This window comes from Branchiostoma floridae, chromosome 12 (assembly GCF_000003815.2).
Source record: "Branchiostoma floridae strain S238N-H82 chromosome 12, Bfl_VNyyK, whole genome shotgun sequence".
Taxonomy (NCBI): Eukaryota; Metazoa; Chordata; class Leptocardii; order Amphioxiformes; family Branchiostomatidae; genus Branchiostoma; species Branchiostoma floridae.
The window spans coordinates 267467-283414 of NC_049990.1; the positions used below are offsets into that span (position 1 = coordinate 267467).

Below are 15948 nucleotides of genomic sequence, written 5' to 3' on the forward strand. Positions count from 1 at the left end.
TTAGAATATGGTTATATTTCTTTGCCAAGAAAGTTTAATTTTAGGTACCGGTGTACATGTGTTTATCATCTCATTATCAAAGACCTGAAACACCCAGTGACCCCTGGTTAAATTCATCACTGATGATGTGTTGTGCACTATCGGAATGCATTCTAGAGTTCACACAGTGAACAATTTGGGTAGAGAAGATGATCAACTGATTCAACGTATGCAAATGGAGAACTTATTTGCATAATATCGTTACAATTTCATTAAAATCATTGGGAAATACTTATTCACTTAAAAAGGTTAATATTATTTGGCGAAGGTATGACGTTGTGTAACTTTAATTTATCATAGATCACCACAGGTTACTATTAATGACGTGTGTCTACTCTACTCTTTATGGACATACGGAACAAAACCAGTCTGTTTATTTCCATTCACCAGTTTATTGACCCCAACGCAAACGTAACAAGAGTTTCTGAAGGAGTTATTTCTGTTAATGTTACAAACTTTTCCTACCACAAGCTGGCAACACATCTACCCAAATCGAACGTTAACAAAAGCTCTCTGCCGCCTACCTTCAACCGATACAATCATGCTAATCATTGTAAATCTTTTTGTCGGGCACATTTTACCGTGCCAACATCATGAATTCGTGCAGTTTGATTAATCAGGGTAGTCTAAAGGTATGGCTGGGCAAAACATCTTGCCAAAAAGTAGCCATCAATGTTAGTAGTTATGTAGTTATATTTTTATAATCTAACATACTTCGCCATCAAATGGTGCTATTTGTTAGACAAATTTCAAGATCAAAGTCTCAAATTACACAAAAATTCCAAAGCTCTTCAAAGCTTTTTTTTTAATTGTAATCATTGGATAGGTCTTAGTGAAAGAAATCGAAAGGTTTTTATTTCGAAAAATCGGACATACCGTTAGAGAGTTATGGCCATCAAAGGCCTGAAAATTACGCCGTAATTTCTACGAGTTAGCTTATTAAATATGCAAGATTACAATATCTCTTCAATCATACAAGATAGAGGGAAATAAAACTTGGTTCCCCGGGTTTTGTACCATGCTGAATTGAACTATGGCCATGAAATTTACATATCTCGATCAGAAATGATAAATAATCCTGAATAATTGAGTTCCAGGGGTAATAAAATCCGAGTCCGCTTATTGAATATGCAAAACCACCATATTTTCCCTATACTTGAATATGAAAAAAACTGGTATACGGAGGTTTTGGCACATGCCGAATACAAATCTGACCTCAAAATATCATTTTGGTCATTTACGACCTATAAATGTGGATTGGGTCACTACTACCTCCAACAACAAAAAATCAAGATCCATGCATTATTCAAAATAGTATTTTCAGAACGCCCAAAACACCTCCAAATCGCCTCAGCCACCACTCTTTGAGGCCTTATCACTTGGCATTGTCCTTTACCTAGTATTCGCCTTGTAGTTTTCTTGTAGCAAATCTAGAAAATGTAGAAAAGGCTCGTCACAAAATATTGGTGTAGTTTTCTACCTTTAGTGTTGAAACACTCCTTTTCTAATAAAGATACACACAATGACTACTTTCATTTCTCACGTTATCATGCTATCGTTTTGTTAGGTGCCGTAGGATATTGCTACCATTAACAACATTTTCGGAGATTTCTGTACTTTAGACGTCAATGCTCATGGCGACGTTCTCGGGGTCCAGGTAGGTATAGGCGACCTTCCCCTCCGCCTTCAGATCTTCGTTACGACCCTTGATCTCCTTGGAGAGGTTCTGGAGCTCTGCGTGGAACTTCTCATGGACCTCAGGATACACATCCTTCATGGCCTCCACCTAGGTATGACAAAAAGCAAAATGTTTTAATATTACATTCTGTCTGTATACGTCCTCAAGCAAAAAAAACAGCAAGGAGATATTATGTAAGACAACCTTAGCACCATGTCTACGCTACAGCAAAGAACGACAACAAGAAAACGCACACCAAGTCATGTAAAAGATTAATCTAAAAGAAGATCGGACGCTAAAGATTTGTATCTGCTACAATACGCTCCAAAATGTATAATTTTTTTTCCATTTTGCTGTTAGATAGACAAGGACAATGTGGCAATGCACTCAAGTTAGTAACTTATATTATGAACAGTGCCACATACACAGTAATTGCAGAAGGTAAAGGTAGACTTTTCTTTTACCTCCCCGACCGAAGTCAGGTACCCATTTTTACACCTGCGTGAAGTGAAGATGGTCGTGTAAAGTGCCTTTCCCAAGGGCACAACGTCGGTGGCACGGTGGGTATCGAACTCGGGACCTCTAGATTCCGAGCAGAACGCTTTACCAGTTACACCACACACGACGCCTTATTTATGTAGAAACAAAAATGCGCCGTTTAGGTGCAGGCTTTCGGAGGCCGGCAATCAGAAAACGCCAGCAATCAGCGACCGAGTACAAATAGAAATGGCCAGCAAGAGTGTATTATGAGCCAAAAAAAGGGCCCCAGAAAGCCTGCTATGGAGGCCAGGTGCAGTGCCATATTATCCTTGCCCATCCTAAAGCAAATAAACGATTAAAAAAACGTGCAACAGCTTTAGTGAAATATCCACTTGTGATGCACATGTAACATCATAACCAAATGTTTCAAGTATAATCTTACCCCAGTGATAGCAGTCTGGGACGGCATAGACAGCATGTACGACAGGAGGACCTGAAGAGTGGTGGTGTGGGGAGGAGGCAGGGCCTCCAGTACAGCGGACTCCAACATGTCGTTCGGTCCGACCGGCATTGGTGATGACAGCTGAGCCGGCCTGGGGGAATAATTAATAACATTGATCGTTACGACAGCCACTTGCATTGAGACAGATTTTGGAATTCTGCGTTACTAAATGTTACAGAGAGTATTTGCAATCAACTGATACTCATTCATTTGGAGTTTAGCCACGCTTGCAATAATTCTAGAGTTTAGATTCCCCGATTGTGTCATGGAGTGAAGACAATGTATAACCTTCTCACCTGTTGGGTATGAAGGAGTAGTAGTCATACTGCGGGAAGTTGATGGCGGAATGCTGCGCGCTCACGTTGAAGATGATGTTGGTCAGGCAGTCGATGAGCAGCTGCTTGGTGGAAATCTCGCGAGGAAATCCGTGAAGCTGTCCGGGACCTTCGGTCATCTTGCAGAATTCCTGAAGGGCTAAAAAATAGTTGCTGTATGAACACAGAGTACTATTGACATTGCAAATTATGGTTATGCTTTCCCTATATCAATTGAAGTAAGAATGTTTTATTAAAAAAGAAAGCATAGTGCTTATATTTAGCTTATTGAAATATTTTCCAGCGCACCTTTGTCAGCTTGCACAGCTTGGTCATCAGCGTAGGCACGATTGACCATCCCAGTTACGTACGTCTTGTACACGTTCCACAGTTTGAAGCCGTCATCACGGTAGAAGTAGCCTTCCAGTCCATCAGTGCGGATCTCGTCAAAACCACGGCGTTTCAGCTCTTCGGGGAAACTTGATAAAAATGATAAAATACGGGTAACCGAAAAGGCTTAACAAAAGGAAATCTACTATGTCAACTGTGTGTCAGTTTAAGACTAGAAGATCAAAGCTGAGCAACAAATTGAAAAACTTACGCCATGTCCATGAAGTTGTACTTGCGCCACTCCTCGAGGAACATGACGAGCCCTCCCACGGTGGAAGTAGCGAACATCGGGTCGGTGATGGGGAAGATCCTGGAGACCAGGGAGTGGCGGGCCAGGTAGTTGATGCCGATGGTGTCCTTGAAGTGGGGCAGCAGCAGGCGGTGGATGGGGTGGTCTGGTGGCAGGTGGGTGTGCATGGCGACCACTAGCGGCTCCATACCGAGATGGGTGTAGCCCAGATGGTACAGGAACTGGTGCACGCTGTTGTCAGCAGATTGGACGTGCATCTTGGCAAACATGTACTTGTTAGGATGAGTCTTAGCACTTTCAGGGGAGTACACTTCGTTTGCACCCTATAACCAAAAAAACAACAACAAAAGGGTTTCGCTCTTGAGACAATTCGCACATTATAGCAGCCTAATGATTATGAAAATGGTGAAACGCCTCAGAAAATAGAAAATAATCAAGTTCTCTTCATATTTCTTACCCTTGTCCCTGGTCAGCTGGATGCCGAGCATGTTCAGACGAGACTTTCCACCCTCCAGCTCTTCCCTGTACATCAGCACGATCGGCGCGTAGAAGAATTTGCCCGGAGTGGCAGGAACGTCGAGCATGGGTTCGTAATCCACGATGAAGAGCCTGTTCTCTTCCATGAGCTGCAGCGTGGTCTTGCCTTGTCCTTTCAGGCCAAGCATCCCTGCTGGAATCCGGCTCTGGTCCTTACACAAAGTCACCAGCATGGGGTTGATGCCTGATATTGATAAGGATAAAAGACAATTATGGCTAAGATTCTCCTGGATAAGCTTTTATATGAGAGAAACCAGTCCTAATTTCTACGAAAATATGCCAAATTAATCTACATGAAAATCATCATCGCCCTTCGATGGACATCCAAGAGAATTCTCACTGTGACTTAAAGTTTAATTCTTTTTCGCATTTTGAGCAGCCTTTGTTTATACTTTCTCCTGTAATACCACTTTGCTTCTTTATCAGATTTACAGCGAAGGCAAATATTCCTCTTTATGTTATGTTATGTTATGTTATGTTATGTTATGTTATGTTATGTTATGTTATGTTATGTTATGTTATGTTATGGTAGAAAGGGAATATTGTCCACGTACCCTGTAAATACTGGCGGCAGAACTCCTCGTCTTTCTGCCATTCTTCAATCAGCTTTTCGTTGGCAGGAAGGTAGCCGCTGAAGTTGGCCTTCCACGGATCCCAGATGCCCTTGACTTGGGCCAGGCGAACCATGATTTGACCCTATTATGAAGAGGTAACAGAAATGACTATGATGTATATATACTCAGTTTTATTCTACAATGGTTCATTCAATTCAATTCTACTGTTACACTTGCTGTAAAATTTTTATTGGAAGTGCAACAAAACAATACACTTGTATCAATAGGTAGCTGACTATCTGGTATACTTGCTGTTCAAGGCAGGGTGTTGGTAACTTCACATGAAGAGATAAGTGCCAAGGCCAACAAATATCTCGTAAAAATAGTTTCCAAAAACACAAACGATGATTTTATAATCACTGTCGAAATGCAATAAAATTGTTATTGTCCGCATCCAAACAACAGGAGGGGAAACCTGGGAGGCGATGAACTCCATGAGACGCTGCATGAGCCGTCCAGCTTTGTAGGGAGTGAACATCTCCTGTGTCGGCATGGGAACACATGCAGCAGGTATCTCCTCCAAAGGCACGTCGGGGTGAGTTCGCAGGCGTTTCATGTAGCTCAACTCATACTTTTGGCCTGGGGAAAAACCAATATCATTGAAATGATATGATATGGGGGAGGAGCTTTCTTTTAAAAAAACATTGGTGCTTTGCAGCGATATATTTTTCGAATAGAACTCTTTTCGGACTTGAACTTTTTGGACAAATAAAGCCTCTCAAGGCCTCTTTTCAGTTAAAAAATACTTAATTTTGGTTCTGTTGGACAAGCATAAACTGTCATGAATCAAGAATCCTTCCTGGATGGTTGTATACATCGGCTAAAATAAGACTAGTAATTACTCTTAAAGATGAGACTGATTATTCTTTTTTATCTGAAAAACTTCTGAACTGCACCTGGCCCAAGGAACGACGTGATGAGGCTGGTGAACTCGTTCCTGATGACGTCCAGCTCGCTCTGAGCGACGGGAGCCAGGAACGGGATGGCTAGGGACGTAATGAGCTTCTCTCCCTCTTCCAGCTCCTTGAGTTTGTCGTGCATCTTCAGGTACAGCCTGACGTTCAGCGTCCCTCCCCCCTGCACGTCCAGAGTCATCTTCTTCTCCTTGTCTGACGTCAGCTCGTCCAGGTTGACGTTAGCTGTACCCATGATGTCATCTTGTCCAATCGTGTCCCGGTCCCTGTGTATAAAATCAAGACAGGTTTTCATTGTTGTCGGGACTCATGTTTGTGTTTTGCAATGCCATTGAATCCTTCATATGTAAACGTATTTGATCATGCCTAATTGAGACAAGAAGGTTCTCTTCTGAATTATAGATGGTTGGAGGCATCCTGACGAAAGTAAATATTATAGACATAAAGACTTTCTTGGTGGGCATAAATGGTGAGGGTGCATTGCAATGTTAATGTTGGTAACAGTGGGTGTATTTCATAGAAAATAGGCACAAAGCTATTCTTCTACGGAATGACTAAAATAACGTATCAATTAGTAAATAGTAGAGTGAGAAGGCGGACTTACATGACAGTAAAGATGATGTTTCTGGTCCGTGACGTCACAGGCAGTTGAAAACGCTCGTCCCAGATTGGTTTTTGGGTAAAACCGCACACCTTGGTGGTCACAGGCTTCCCATCATTCACAGCGAGTACCACGTAAGGGTCAGCGTCAACTGAGTACGGTAGGAAATACATGATTCAAAATATGTCATTTTCAAGACTTATTGTTTCATCAACAACAATGCAGCTATCATACATAAAGTGGACTGCAGTTCATCGTCACTTTACTCATTTCAAGAGCACGTCGCTCACGTAACGTTGAGTACTTACACCAGCCGTCAGTCCTTGCCAGATCAGCGGCACTCTCAACAACGACCTCTAGCGTCCCGACCTCGGAGTGGAAGAGCTGCTGGAGTCCGCTGATGCACGCCATGTAGGCTCCCTTCTGGTTGTCTTGGATACGGGACACGGCTAGCGACGAGCTGACGTCAAAGGTGCACTCGAACTTCACTTCAGTCTCCTTCTCACCAACTTAAAAGAAGATGAATAATCTCAGCAACGTCGTCTATATATAAATCATGTCGTCCTTGTTAAGATAATTTGCCCAATCGAACAGTTAAGAAAGATATAGCTTTCTGTGTCACTTGTTGTCGATGTTAATAAATCAAAATAGAAAATGAATACTCAATTGGTTATCAGCTTCTCCGCCATACTAGCTGATTTGTTGGATGCGTTTTGAGGAGAAGTGGTTGTACGAGTAACCCCCGTGGACTGATTCTAAGTCTGAATTGGTCAAACGGTATGTTACAAACATATTCCATGTTGTACACCATTTTACTCATTTTATCATACATCTCTTCTGTAATCAGAGTTTAAGAGAGCCAGAGAAAACATGTTGTATTTCCCGTACTTACGTGCTGTCATTGTAATGGTAGTGTAGGTGTTACTCATGGTAACGGGTGGTGTAGGATCCATGGACAGCAGACTGTAGATCTGTAGATACGTAAATGGTCTAAACTTCATGACAGTCTCTGTACATATACAGAGACAGAGAGGGGGAGAGAGAGACAGTATATAGAGATGCGATGGTATTAGAGAGATATGGAATGCATAAATAGATACATCAATAAGCAGGAAATAAAATTCCAAAAGTTCAGTAAGATGTCTTAGTCACCTCAACATGATTGTCGTCGTCCCTCCATTCCAGCTTCTCGCGGATTGTCCTCTTCGTTTTGGATGTCTTGAACACCCGAATGCAGCCCACTTTGTCCTCTCCGGGTGCCTCGATCTCCATGCTATCATAGATCTTCCAGTACTCCATACATTCCTGTGGGCCGTGCATGTTTACGATGGTCATATAAAGTTTAATCAAGCAAAATCGTTGGGGTTTGATTCGTGAGAATACTAGTAGTATTGTGTATTTTGCAGTGTACATAACAAATTTGTTGAAGACTCTCAAATCGTAAGCTTCAGTCCCGAGTGTTTTTAAATGGTCATATTTGATTTTTTTTTTTAATGGGAACTATTTTTCTTCTTCCATTTTAAGTTTTCGAAAACCATCTTATCGTGTTCGGGAATGAACACCGAGATACATGTACAGAACTGTGTGTGAGTCTGCTAATTATAATGTCTTACGGAAATATGTAATCAACTCACACAAGAATACGATCATTGAGAAAGTGACAATCAAATCACAAACACTCACGCGTCCAAAAGGCCGGAAGACCTTCCACACATCCTCCAGAGGCACCCTGACGATCCCATGGGCACCGGTGGAGTACGCGCCCTTCTTGAAGGCAGGAGGTCCCGTGTACGTAGCAGAGTCGGGTTCTCCCTCGCCTGGCTTGGGCTCGCTGAAGGTTTCCTGGTAACGATAGTTGGAAAGAGTGTCTATAATTTTGCTTTGACTAACCGGTATTAGGCAACTAATTTAGATTCTTACGAAATCAATCAGAGCAGCAATGATAGTAAGCAGTTGAGAGTAAAATGAAGTTGTCCTCAAACAGATTATTCGGAGCTGACCCCATAGAAGAATACACTACAAACAAAGAAAGCATGTCGTCAAATTGCTTTACGTACAGATTATTTTGAGGCGTCATTTCCATTGAACATTAAGACAAAGAAGCGCACTTTTAAAAATCTAATAGACTTTTTGGGGGGTTGGCAAATGTCAATGTGAATTTGTTCCAAACCTCGAGCCAGGCAATCCGGCTGCTGAAAGCTCCCACGAACCATGTCTTGAACTCTTGCATGGGACTGTCGTTGGCAGGGATGAAGGAGCAATCGTACGTCACACGGACCCTGTTGGGGTTCACAGCGAAGAACTGGATCTGTGGATGAAGTACCGACAAACATTGTACGACCAACTCACCTTCCAGTCAAAAACAGTAAGTATCAATAATGGTCAGCAACAACGAACTCCACCAAACTATCAAAACCTAAAATCAGCACTGAAAGTAAACGCTTGCTCGTTGCAAGTCTCATTAATAGAATACAACACCGGACAGCTAATGTAATAAACTTGTATTTTCTGTTATTTTTGCAGTATGGTCATGGTTACGTATTTCAGTGTGGTTCTTCTGTAGTATCCTTCTCTGTATTGATGTACTTCATGTACCACAAGACGAATAACTAACAGAAATGTCTAATTGGCCAAGTAAAGTCAAAGTAACTTGTGGTTTTGAGAAGCACGTATTGTGCACAATTCAAATGGCTGTTATTTCCGAATAAACTTCCAACACAATGTTTTCTGTCAGAACCGAGTCCTTACCCTGCCCCTGTAGTACTTGCAGTGCAGAAAGTCAGGACTGTTGTCTCCTTCATACACGAACAGGTAGTCGCTGGAGTCCGCCCAGGCCAGACGGACTTTCAGAGAACGGTCCTTGGTGAAGTAGATCGTCCGAAAGATTCCATCAACAACGGTGTCTAGAAGACAGAGAAAAAAGGAATCAAAACGCATGAAGCAAGGTCACCTGGTTATAATGTTCGATACTACCAATACTATAAACTAAAGTATGTTAAACACCCGGGAACAGTGGCAAGAGTTAAGGGTGGCCACAGTGTAGTAACGATAAAATCTATCACAATTCTCGTAAACTCACGAGAAGATTCGCGTATCCAAGTGACGTCATTGAAGTTTCCCACAATGCCCCACATCTTCTCGCGAGAACAGGGGATTTCCAGGCTGAAGAGGTGCTTCCCTCCCAACTTCTCACGGACGACGAAGTTCAAAACGTCCCGGATGCGAGCTCCCAACAGATGAACCTGTCAAAGCCATAAACGGACAACGCTAGCAATAGTTTGAAAACAACACATGTGAGCTTGGATGTGCTTTTTTTAGTTAAGTATAACAATATAGATTAGATTAAATTAAATAAGATTAATACGCAAACAAGAGCAATGATGATCTAACAAAACGTAGCTTTGTCGAAATCTTGTGATTCTTGCTCAAATAAATACAAATGCAACCACGCCCACAACCACGGAATATGATGTAAAACATATCAGTTGTTTGTTTGCAGAGCTAGGTCTTAACATTGAGTTTAGCTAACTAACCTTGTGGTAGGCAATGTCCTGGCGACGTTCCTTGTGATCTTTAATGGCGGACACGAAGCGCACGGATATGGTCACCTTGGCTGCGTCGGTCCCTTCAACCTATGAGATAGCAGTGGTTAAGCCAGGTTTACAATTCATGCGGACGCCGGCCGAATTTGTAGATCAGTCAGAGCTCGCCGAATTTCAACATCGCCCGAGTATCGGCTGTATTTTTCGCTGAAAATCTGCCCCCTTTACAAATGGACGGAGCCCGTCCGACGTCCGTCCAACACAACTGATTATAATTCGTTAATGAGACTGTACTATGCCTTGAACATGGACGAAGTCAGAACTGATTAACCTTGTAAATAGCCAATATTTGTGTAAAATTTAATTTCTGAGTTGCTGGATATGTGTAGGACATGAGTGGAGTGGACGGGCACACTGAAAACAATAATATCAACAGGAATGTTGTGATACACCAATCCAAAAACTACCACAAGAGCCACAAAGTTAACAGACCAGTCTTATTCACCATAATACAATAATATTGACAAAGCTACGATCGGGCGAATCTCGGGCGGACCTTGTGCGAACCTCGAGCGAAGGCCGGCAAAGGCCGTCCGAGTTTCAGACTAGAAGCCTTTAGACATGAAGAATATATGATCTCACACATCCAAACCTATAGCAAAAAATAAATAGGAAGTACATAGCAAAAAATAAACAAGAAGTATTTTCTTGGTGTCCAATTGCCGTACATTATAAAAGGTACGCAGCTTTTTTCTAGAAAAGTTCATACAGTAGTCTTTATTCATTTCATATTTCGAAACAAACTGTTTACTAAAGATGAAAGCCAAAAACAAAGGGACGTGCATGTTCAACACAGGTGTCAAATTGATTAGGTGACAGTTAAATTCTGCCGGAGCCCTCCCAAGCTCCCAGCGACACCAGCGCAACGCTCGCCTAAAGCACGCCAAAGTAGTTAAAAGTCGGACGGAATATCGTCCGGTTATTGCAGGAAGCCCGAACGAGTCCGGTGCGAGGCCGAAGAGTTCGGGCAAACTCCGACTGAAAGAAAGAGAGTCGAAAACCGTCGGGTTGCCGCCCGAGTATTGGCCAAGTCTTGGCCATTGCTCGGACAAGCTCCGGTCGAGCTACAGGCAACCCATTGACGACCTCTCCGAGCTCAACGCTCGCCGCCGAGGGCTCGCTGAAAATAAGCGCAGCTGCAAGTGCCCCGCAAACGCCGGCCGAGCTGCTAAACTCGCTCGAGGTTCGCATAATCGCCCAAACGCCGGTCATACACCGGCCGAAAATGCCCATTTGGAGTTCGCCAACAACTCGGCCGAGCTAAATTCTTGATTTGTAAAGGGGGCTTAAAGGGGGCTTTAGCGGAGCTGCGCTTAATTTCAGCAAGGCCTCGGCGACGATTTTTGGACATGGAGATTTTGGATTGGTCCATAGCAAAATACCTGTTAACTTTATTATTTCTAGGGTGCCCGTCCACCCCACTCCTGCGCTACAAACTCAGAAATTAAAAGTTGATTGAAATATTGACTTTTTTACCAGTCGATTCTCACTTTGTCCATGTCCAAGACATGCTACGATCTCTTGGGGGATATATATTCTTTAGTGTTAGATAGACGTCGCCCGAGCCCCGTCCAATTTGTGATGGGGCAGATTTTCAGCGAAAAATGCAGCCGATACTCCGGCGATGTTGAAATTCGGCGAGCTCTGACCGATCTACAAATTCGGCCGGCGTCCGCATGAATTGTAAAGCCGGCTTAATGATTCTAATAACCACAAGCAGAATTCAAATATTGTAGGGTATAATTTCTATGTCAAATCACTGAAAGAAGCATAGATTTGAACACGGTTCAGCGTCAGTAAATTTTGATAGCATGTACCTTGATGGTCATCTCGTAGCTCTTGTACAGTTCGTTCGGCTCCGCCTCCTGGACCTTCCATGTGCGAGTGGAATTGTCCTTCTCCACCAGCTTCATCTTCCGCTGCCCCTCGGCCAGGTCTGTAGGATCGTAGTAGAAGGACACCACCGTGCCCACCTCTCCGTACCCTGGGGGAAAACAGGAATTTGAAGTAGCAAAGATTATTGTAAGGAATTGTAGGCCACTCCCTTTTCAAATTTGTTCTCTTCAAACGTACCAGACTGTGTATGAAATATTGTCACTGAGATATAGAATTCACCATCAAGAAAGTAACGAACACCAGAAATAGGGAGAGACTGTCGTCTTTCTGGTTGGTAGGTGGAGATAGTCTCTCATTTCTCACATTTGGATGTCGGTCCAAGCATTGCAACGAAAACAATGTAAAAGTTAAATGCACCAGGCACTGGAATTTTCAGATTCAATTTCATCTATACAGATATCTCGTTATATTATGCACAGGCACACGTATGTTAATAAGCTGACCAAAGAAATACAATGTTCACTAGATATTCTTGCTACATACAACTGTTCAAAGCTAACATCAGTTCACAGCGTGTGAAATGCAGCAAGTCCGTTTTGAATTTCATCACTCAGATATCAGATCGAAAACGTAATGTCCAAAACAAAAAGGCTAGGGTCGGCAGGCTTTTGCTAGGGTCGGTCGGATGAGGAAAAAACTATTTATTTTTGCCTCAGGCCTAAATTTAATACCTTTCAGGACTCGTAGGTTTTCGTGCCCTTCCATGTACAGCTGCAGATCCACGAAGTTCCGGAAGGCGGACCAATAGAGCTCGGCAGACACAGGCATATCCTCGGTGTGGGTCAGGAATACCTTGGCGCCCACCGACAAGAACTCTGTCAACATAAATGATGATTAAACTTTCGACAGAGGATTGTAAAGAAACCAAAAGAGCTGGAAAAGAACATACTGTAATTTTGTTGTGAGGCGTGTCAAGTCGTGACACGAGGGGACGAGACGCGAGAGACGCTCATCCGTCGTAGCGACGGTAGAACCATATATATATATATACGAGGGGCATTCAATAAGTAATGTCCCTGACCCATTTCCCATAGCAGGAGATTAATGAAACTTGGCACAGTTATTAGTCTTTCTCTTCATAGGAACCACCCAGAGTTTTGCATTTCTCCCATCATTTGATGTAGCTCTGGACACCGTTCTTGTAGGACATCCCAGGTTGGTCCTCCGACAGATGCCTCATCAATGGCAGAAGAGGGACGACCAGGTCTGGGAGCTGTTTCCACAGACTTCCGACCTTGTTTGAATTCAGGATGCCAGCGTTTTACAAGGTCATATGATGGGGCATCATCACCATAAGTTTTTTTTCATTTCATCAAAAGTCCCCTTTGGTGTGCGTCCTTTCAAATACAAAAACCGGATCACTGTGCGACACTCAACTTGCTCCATTTCACACCTGGTCCATTTCACACCTGACTCAGTTCAAACACCAGTAAATCAGTAACCACAATTAGTTCAGAGCTGTTTTTTGCAACATAACCCATAGAGATATGACTCATTACACATGCAAAATTTCATCTAGATCAAACAACTGGAAGTGGGTCAGGGACATTACTTATTGAATGCCCCTCGTATATCTATCTATCTATCTATACCTATCTATCTATATCCATCCTCACACTCAGGGTTGACAATCACGGCAAAGCCTATGATATCAACCCTGACAACTCAGCCACAGTATTCGGTTATTAGGGGTGCCTTGCTTATGAATATTAATGAGCTTACCCTTATATGGGCAGTCAGCCGTTGGGGATCGGGCGTCGGCATGGTGAGCAAACAAAGCCATGGTAATACGTAACATGATTGGCTGATAGCTTCCCAGCGGCCATTGCGGGACAGCTTTAGCCTGTTTAAAGCTCTCTCATCGCCTGTTCTCTGATTGGCTCAGCCGCTGGCAGCTGGTTTGTGGCGACGCCCCCGGTACCCATATATTAACCTCAGGCAAGCAGAGGTGAAAACAGATGGAGTCCCTCTGACGACTCTGTTTCGCCTTTGCGTGGGAGAATGATCTATATCTATCTATCTACCTATCTATCTATTTATCTATCTATCTATCTATCTATCTATCTATCTATCTATCTATCTATCTATCTATCTATCTCTCTATATAAAGGACTTGTAAGCATGCAGCAAAGGATAATACTCAATACTTTTTCAGTGACTACAGTTTTTGTTGGTATTTTCAATTCATAGGCACTACCAGAAAAACAATATTTTTTATCTGTCATAAAGAAATAGTGAAAACCTAAGAATGTAAATTTGTATTGAGCAATAACGTTTTACGGATAATTACATTATCGAAAGGCGCGTACAGAATTCATTTTGGTACGCCAGTAGTGTTAAATTATAGACAATCTTTGTTGACACGACAAAAGTACAGCGACTTTCGTAAGGTCTACATGTATATATAACATGACTACTTGCAGTACAACTAAACACATATACATGGATATCTATAGGTATGGATACATCAACATAAAGGGTCTAGCATGTCATTTACACTATTGGTTCTACGGTATAAACAATCGTGGATATATTTGCCTACTTGTACACAATGTGGATGATCGCCTCCCAGAATGTACTTGAATTTATCTATCGAACAGAGAGAACCAAAGTCTTTAGAGCGAGCGGAAAGTAAGGTGAACAGCTCTGTTAACTTAAATGAACTTCTGTTCCCGTTAGTAAAATATTTTCAGGGGCGTTGCCTGTAGGTAAAAGATCCAACAAAACAAAGGTCGTTTCGGCGTGCATCAAAGTGTGACCACTTACTTCCAGGCAGTTTGCAGTCATCCACGACTTGTTTAAGTGTTGCCACCATTTTGTCAGGTTGTTGTAACGTCAGAATAAGACCAGGGATGAAGAACGCCTGTATCAACATTACACAAAAATAAGTCAGACTTAATTGTCAGTGGGTCAAGACGCAAATTAAAGAAGGGAATTCTTAGGAATAGCAAATTTTGTAAACATTTTTTGGCATACATTTTCGTACACAATGTTTGTTTGCTTGTTGGTTGATATTGTGGATGGATGGATGATTGGCTGGTTGATTGGTTGGTTGGTGGGTGGGTTAGTTTGTTGGTTAGTTTTTTGTTTGTTTATTTGGTTAGTTGGTTGTGTGGGGTTGTTGGTTATCTGGGAGAGGGGAAGCCAAACAAATCACCAGAGCGGCGCTTATAACGTTACAAAGTTGGGCAAAAATTACGTCATTTTGTAACTTTGAATTTTATCTCGTTGGAAATTTCACAACAATCTTTAAAAGCCAAAAATGTAGGTCTATTCAGATCTTGTTTTATTTGTTTTCGTTACGTCCAAAGGTGTTGGAGTGACAATGCCGTAAAATATGCTGAATTTCGTGTTCTTGAGATTCGAAAATTGGGGAAGATGACCACAAAACTTTATTTCCCCGTTACCATGGCAACAAGGAGTTTTGATCTAAAAGAAAGCTATTTTGAGGGGTTGTGTTCCAAGTACTATCACCTTGCAAAATATGAGCCAAATCGATTATTTGACCGGTGCCACCATTTTACCCCTGCCACCATTTTGCTCTTTAAGAATTCTAAAAGAATTTTTATTAGAATTCTAACTTAATTTGTCACGTAGAGTACTTTGGCCACGGCTAAAATTCACAATTTTCGCCAAATGCCAAATGGCCTACTTTCACGGAAGACCACCGCCCAAAACTCTACACGTCAAGCAGTTGTTTGATAGACATTTGAAAAGAAGTTGAGTTAAAACTCTATTTCAACCTTGTCAAATGAAGATGGCTAAAATTAAACATTTAGCTGAAATGGTTATTTTAACGGGAGTAAGTGAACTGCAGCTTCCTTACATTAATCGATCTATTCTGTAAATGTAAGAAAAAATGCAAGAACATATTTAGGAAGAAAAACGCGGCTATCAAACGCTGACAAAATAGAAAACCCGATAAAAATGTCTTAAAAGACGTCAATATCCAGTCACGGACTCAACATCTGCTCGGAGAGTAGTATTATTTGACTTGAGTCTCTTGACGTACCGTCAACGTGCTTATTGGGCTCATCGAAAGGTAGGGATATTTTAACTTAATCTACATTCTTTGCCAACACAGTGCAGTCACCAACTCTTTGAGAACGCTGTTGTGACCGACTGTCCTTC

At 42.2% G+C, this 15948-nt stretch overlaps 1 protein-coding gene across 1 annotated transcript; it reads right to left on the reverse strand.

Annotated features, from left to right (window-relative positions):
• Window positions 1-1657: 1657 nt before the first annotated feature.
• Window positions 1658-14632, reverse strand: LOC118427792. The gene is made up of 21 exons (XM_035837729.1): window positions 14584-14632; window positions 12489-12632; window positions 11739-11905; window positions 9853-9951; window positions 9399-9561; window positions 9068-9222; window positions 8490-8627; window positions 8003-8161; window positions 7472-7624; window positions 7212-7290; window positions 6628-6828; window positions 6323-6470; window positions 5701-5984; window positions 5220-5383; window positions 4745-4886; window positions 4107-4374; window positions 3615-3971; window positions 3323-3492; window positions 2996-3173; window positions 2640-2790; window positions 1658-1825 (listed from the first exon to the last, which is right to left on the reverse strand). The coding sequence occupies exons 1-21, from the start codon at window positions 14630-14632 to the stop codon at window positions 1658-1660; spliced, it is 3537 nt and encodes a 1178-aa protein (XP_035693622.1).
• Between the last annotated feature and the right edge of the window lie 1316 nt (window positions 14633-15948).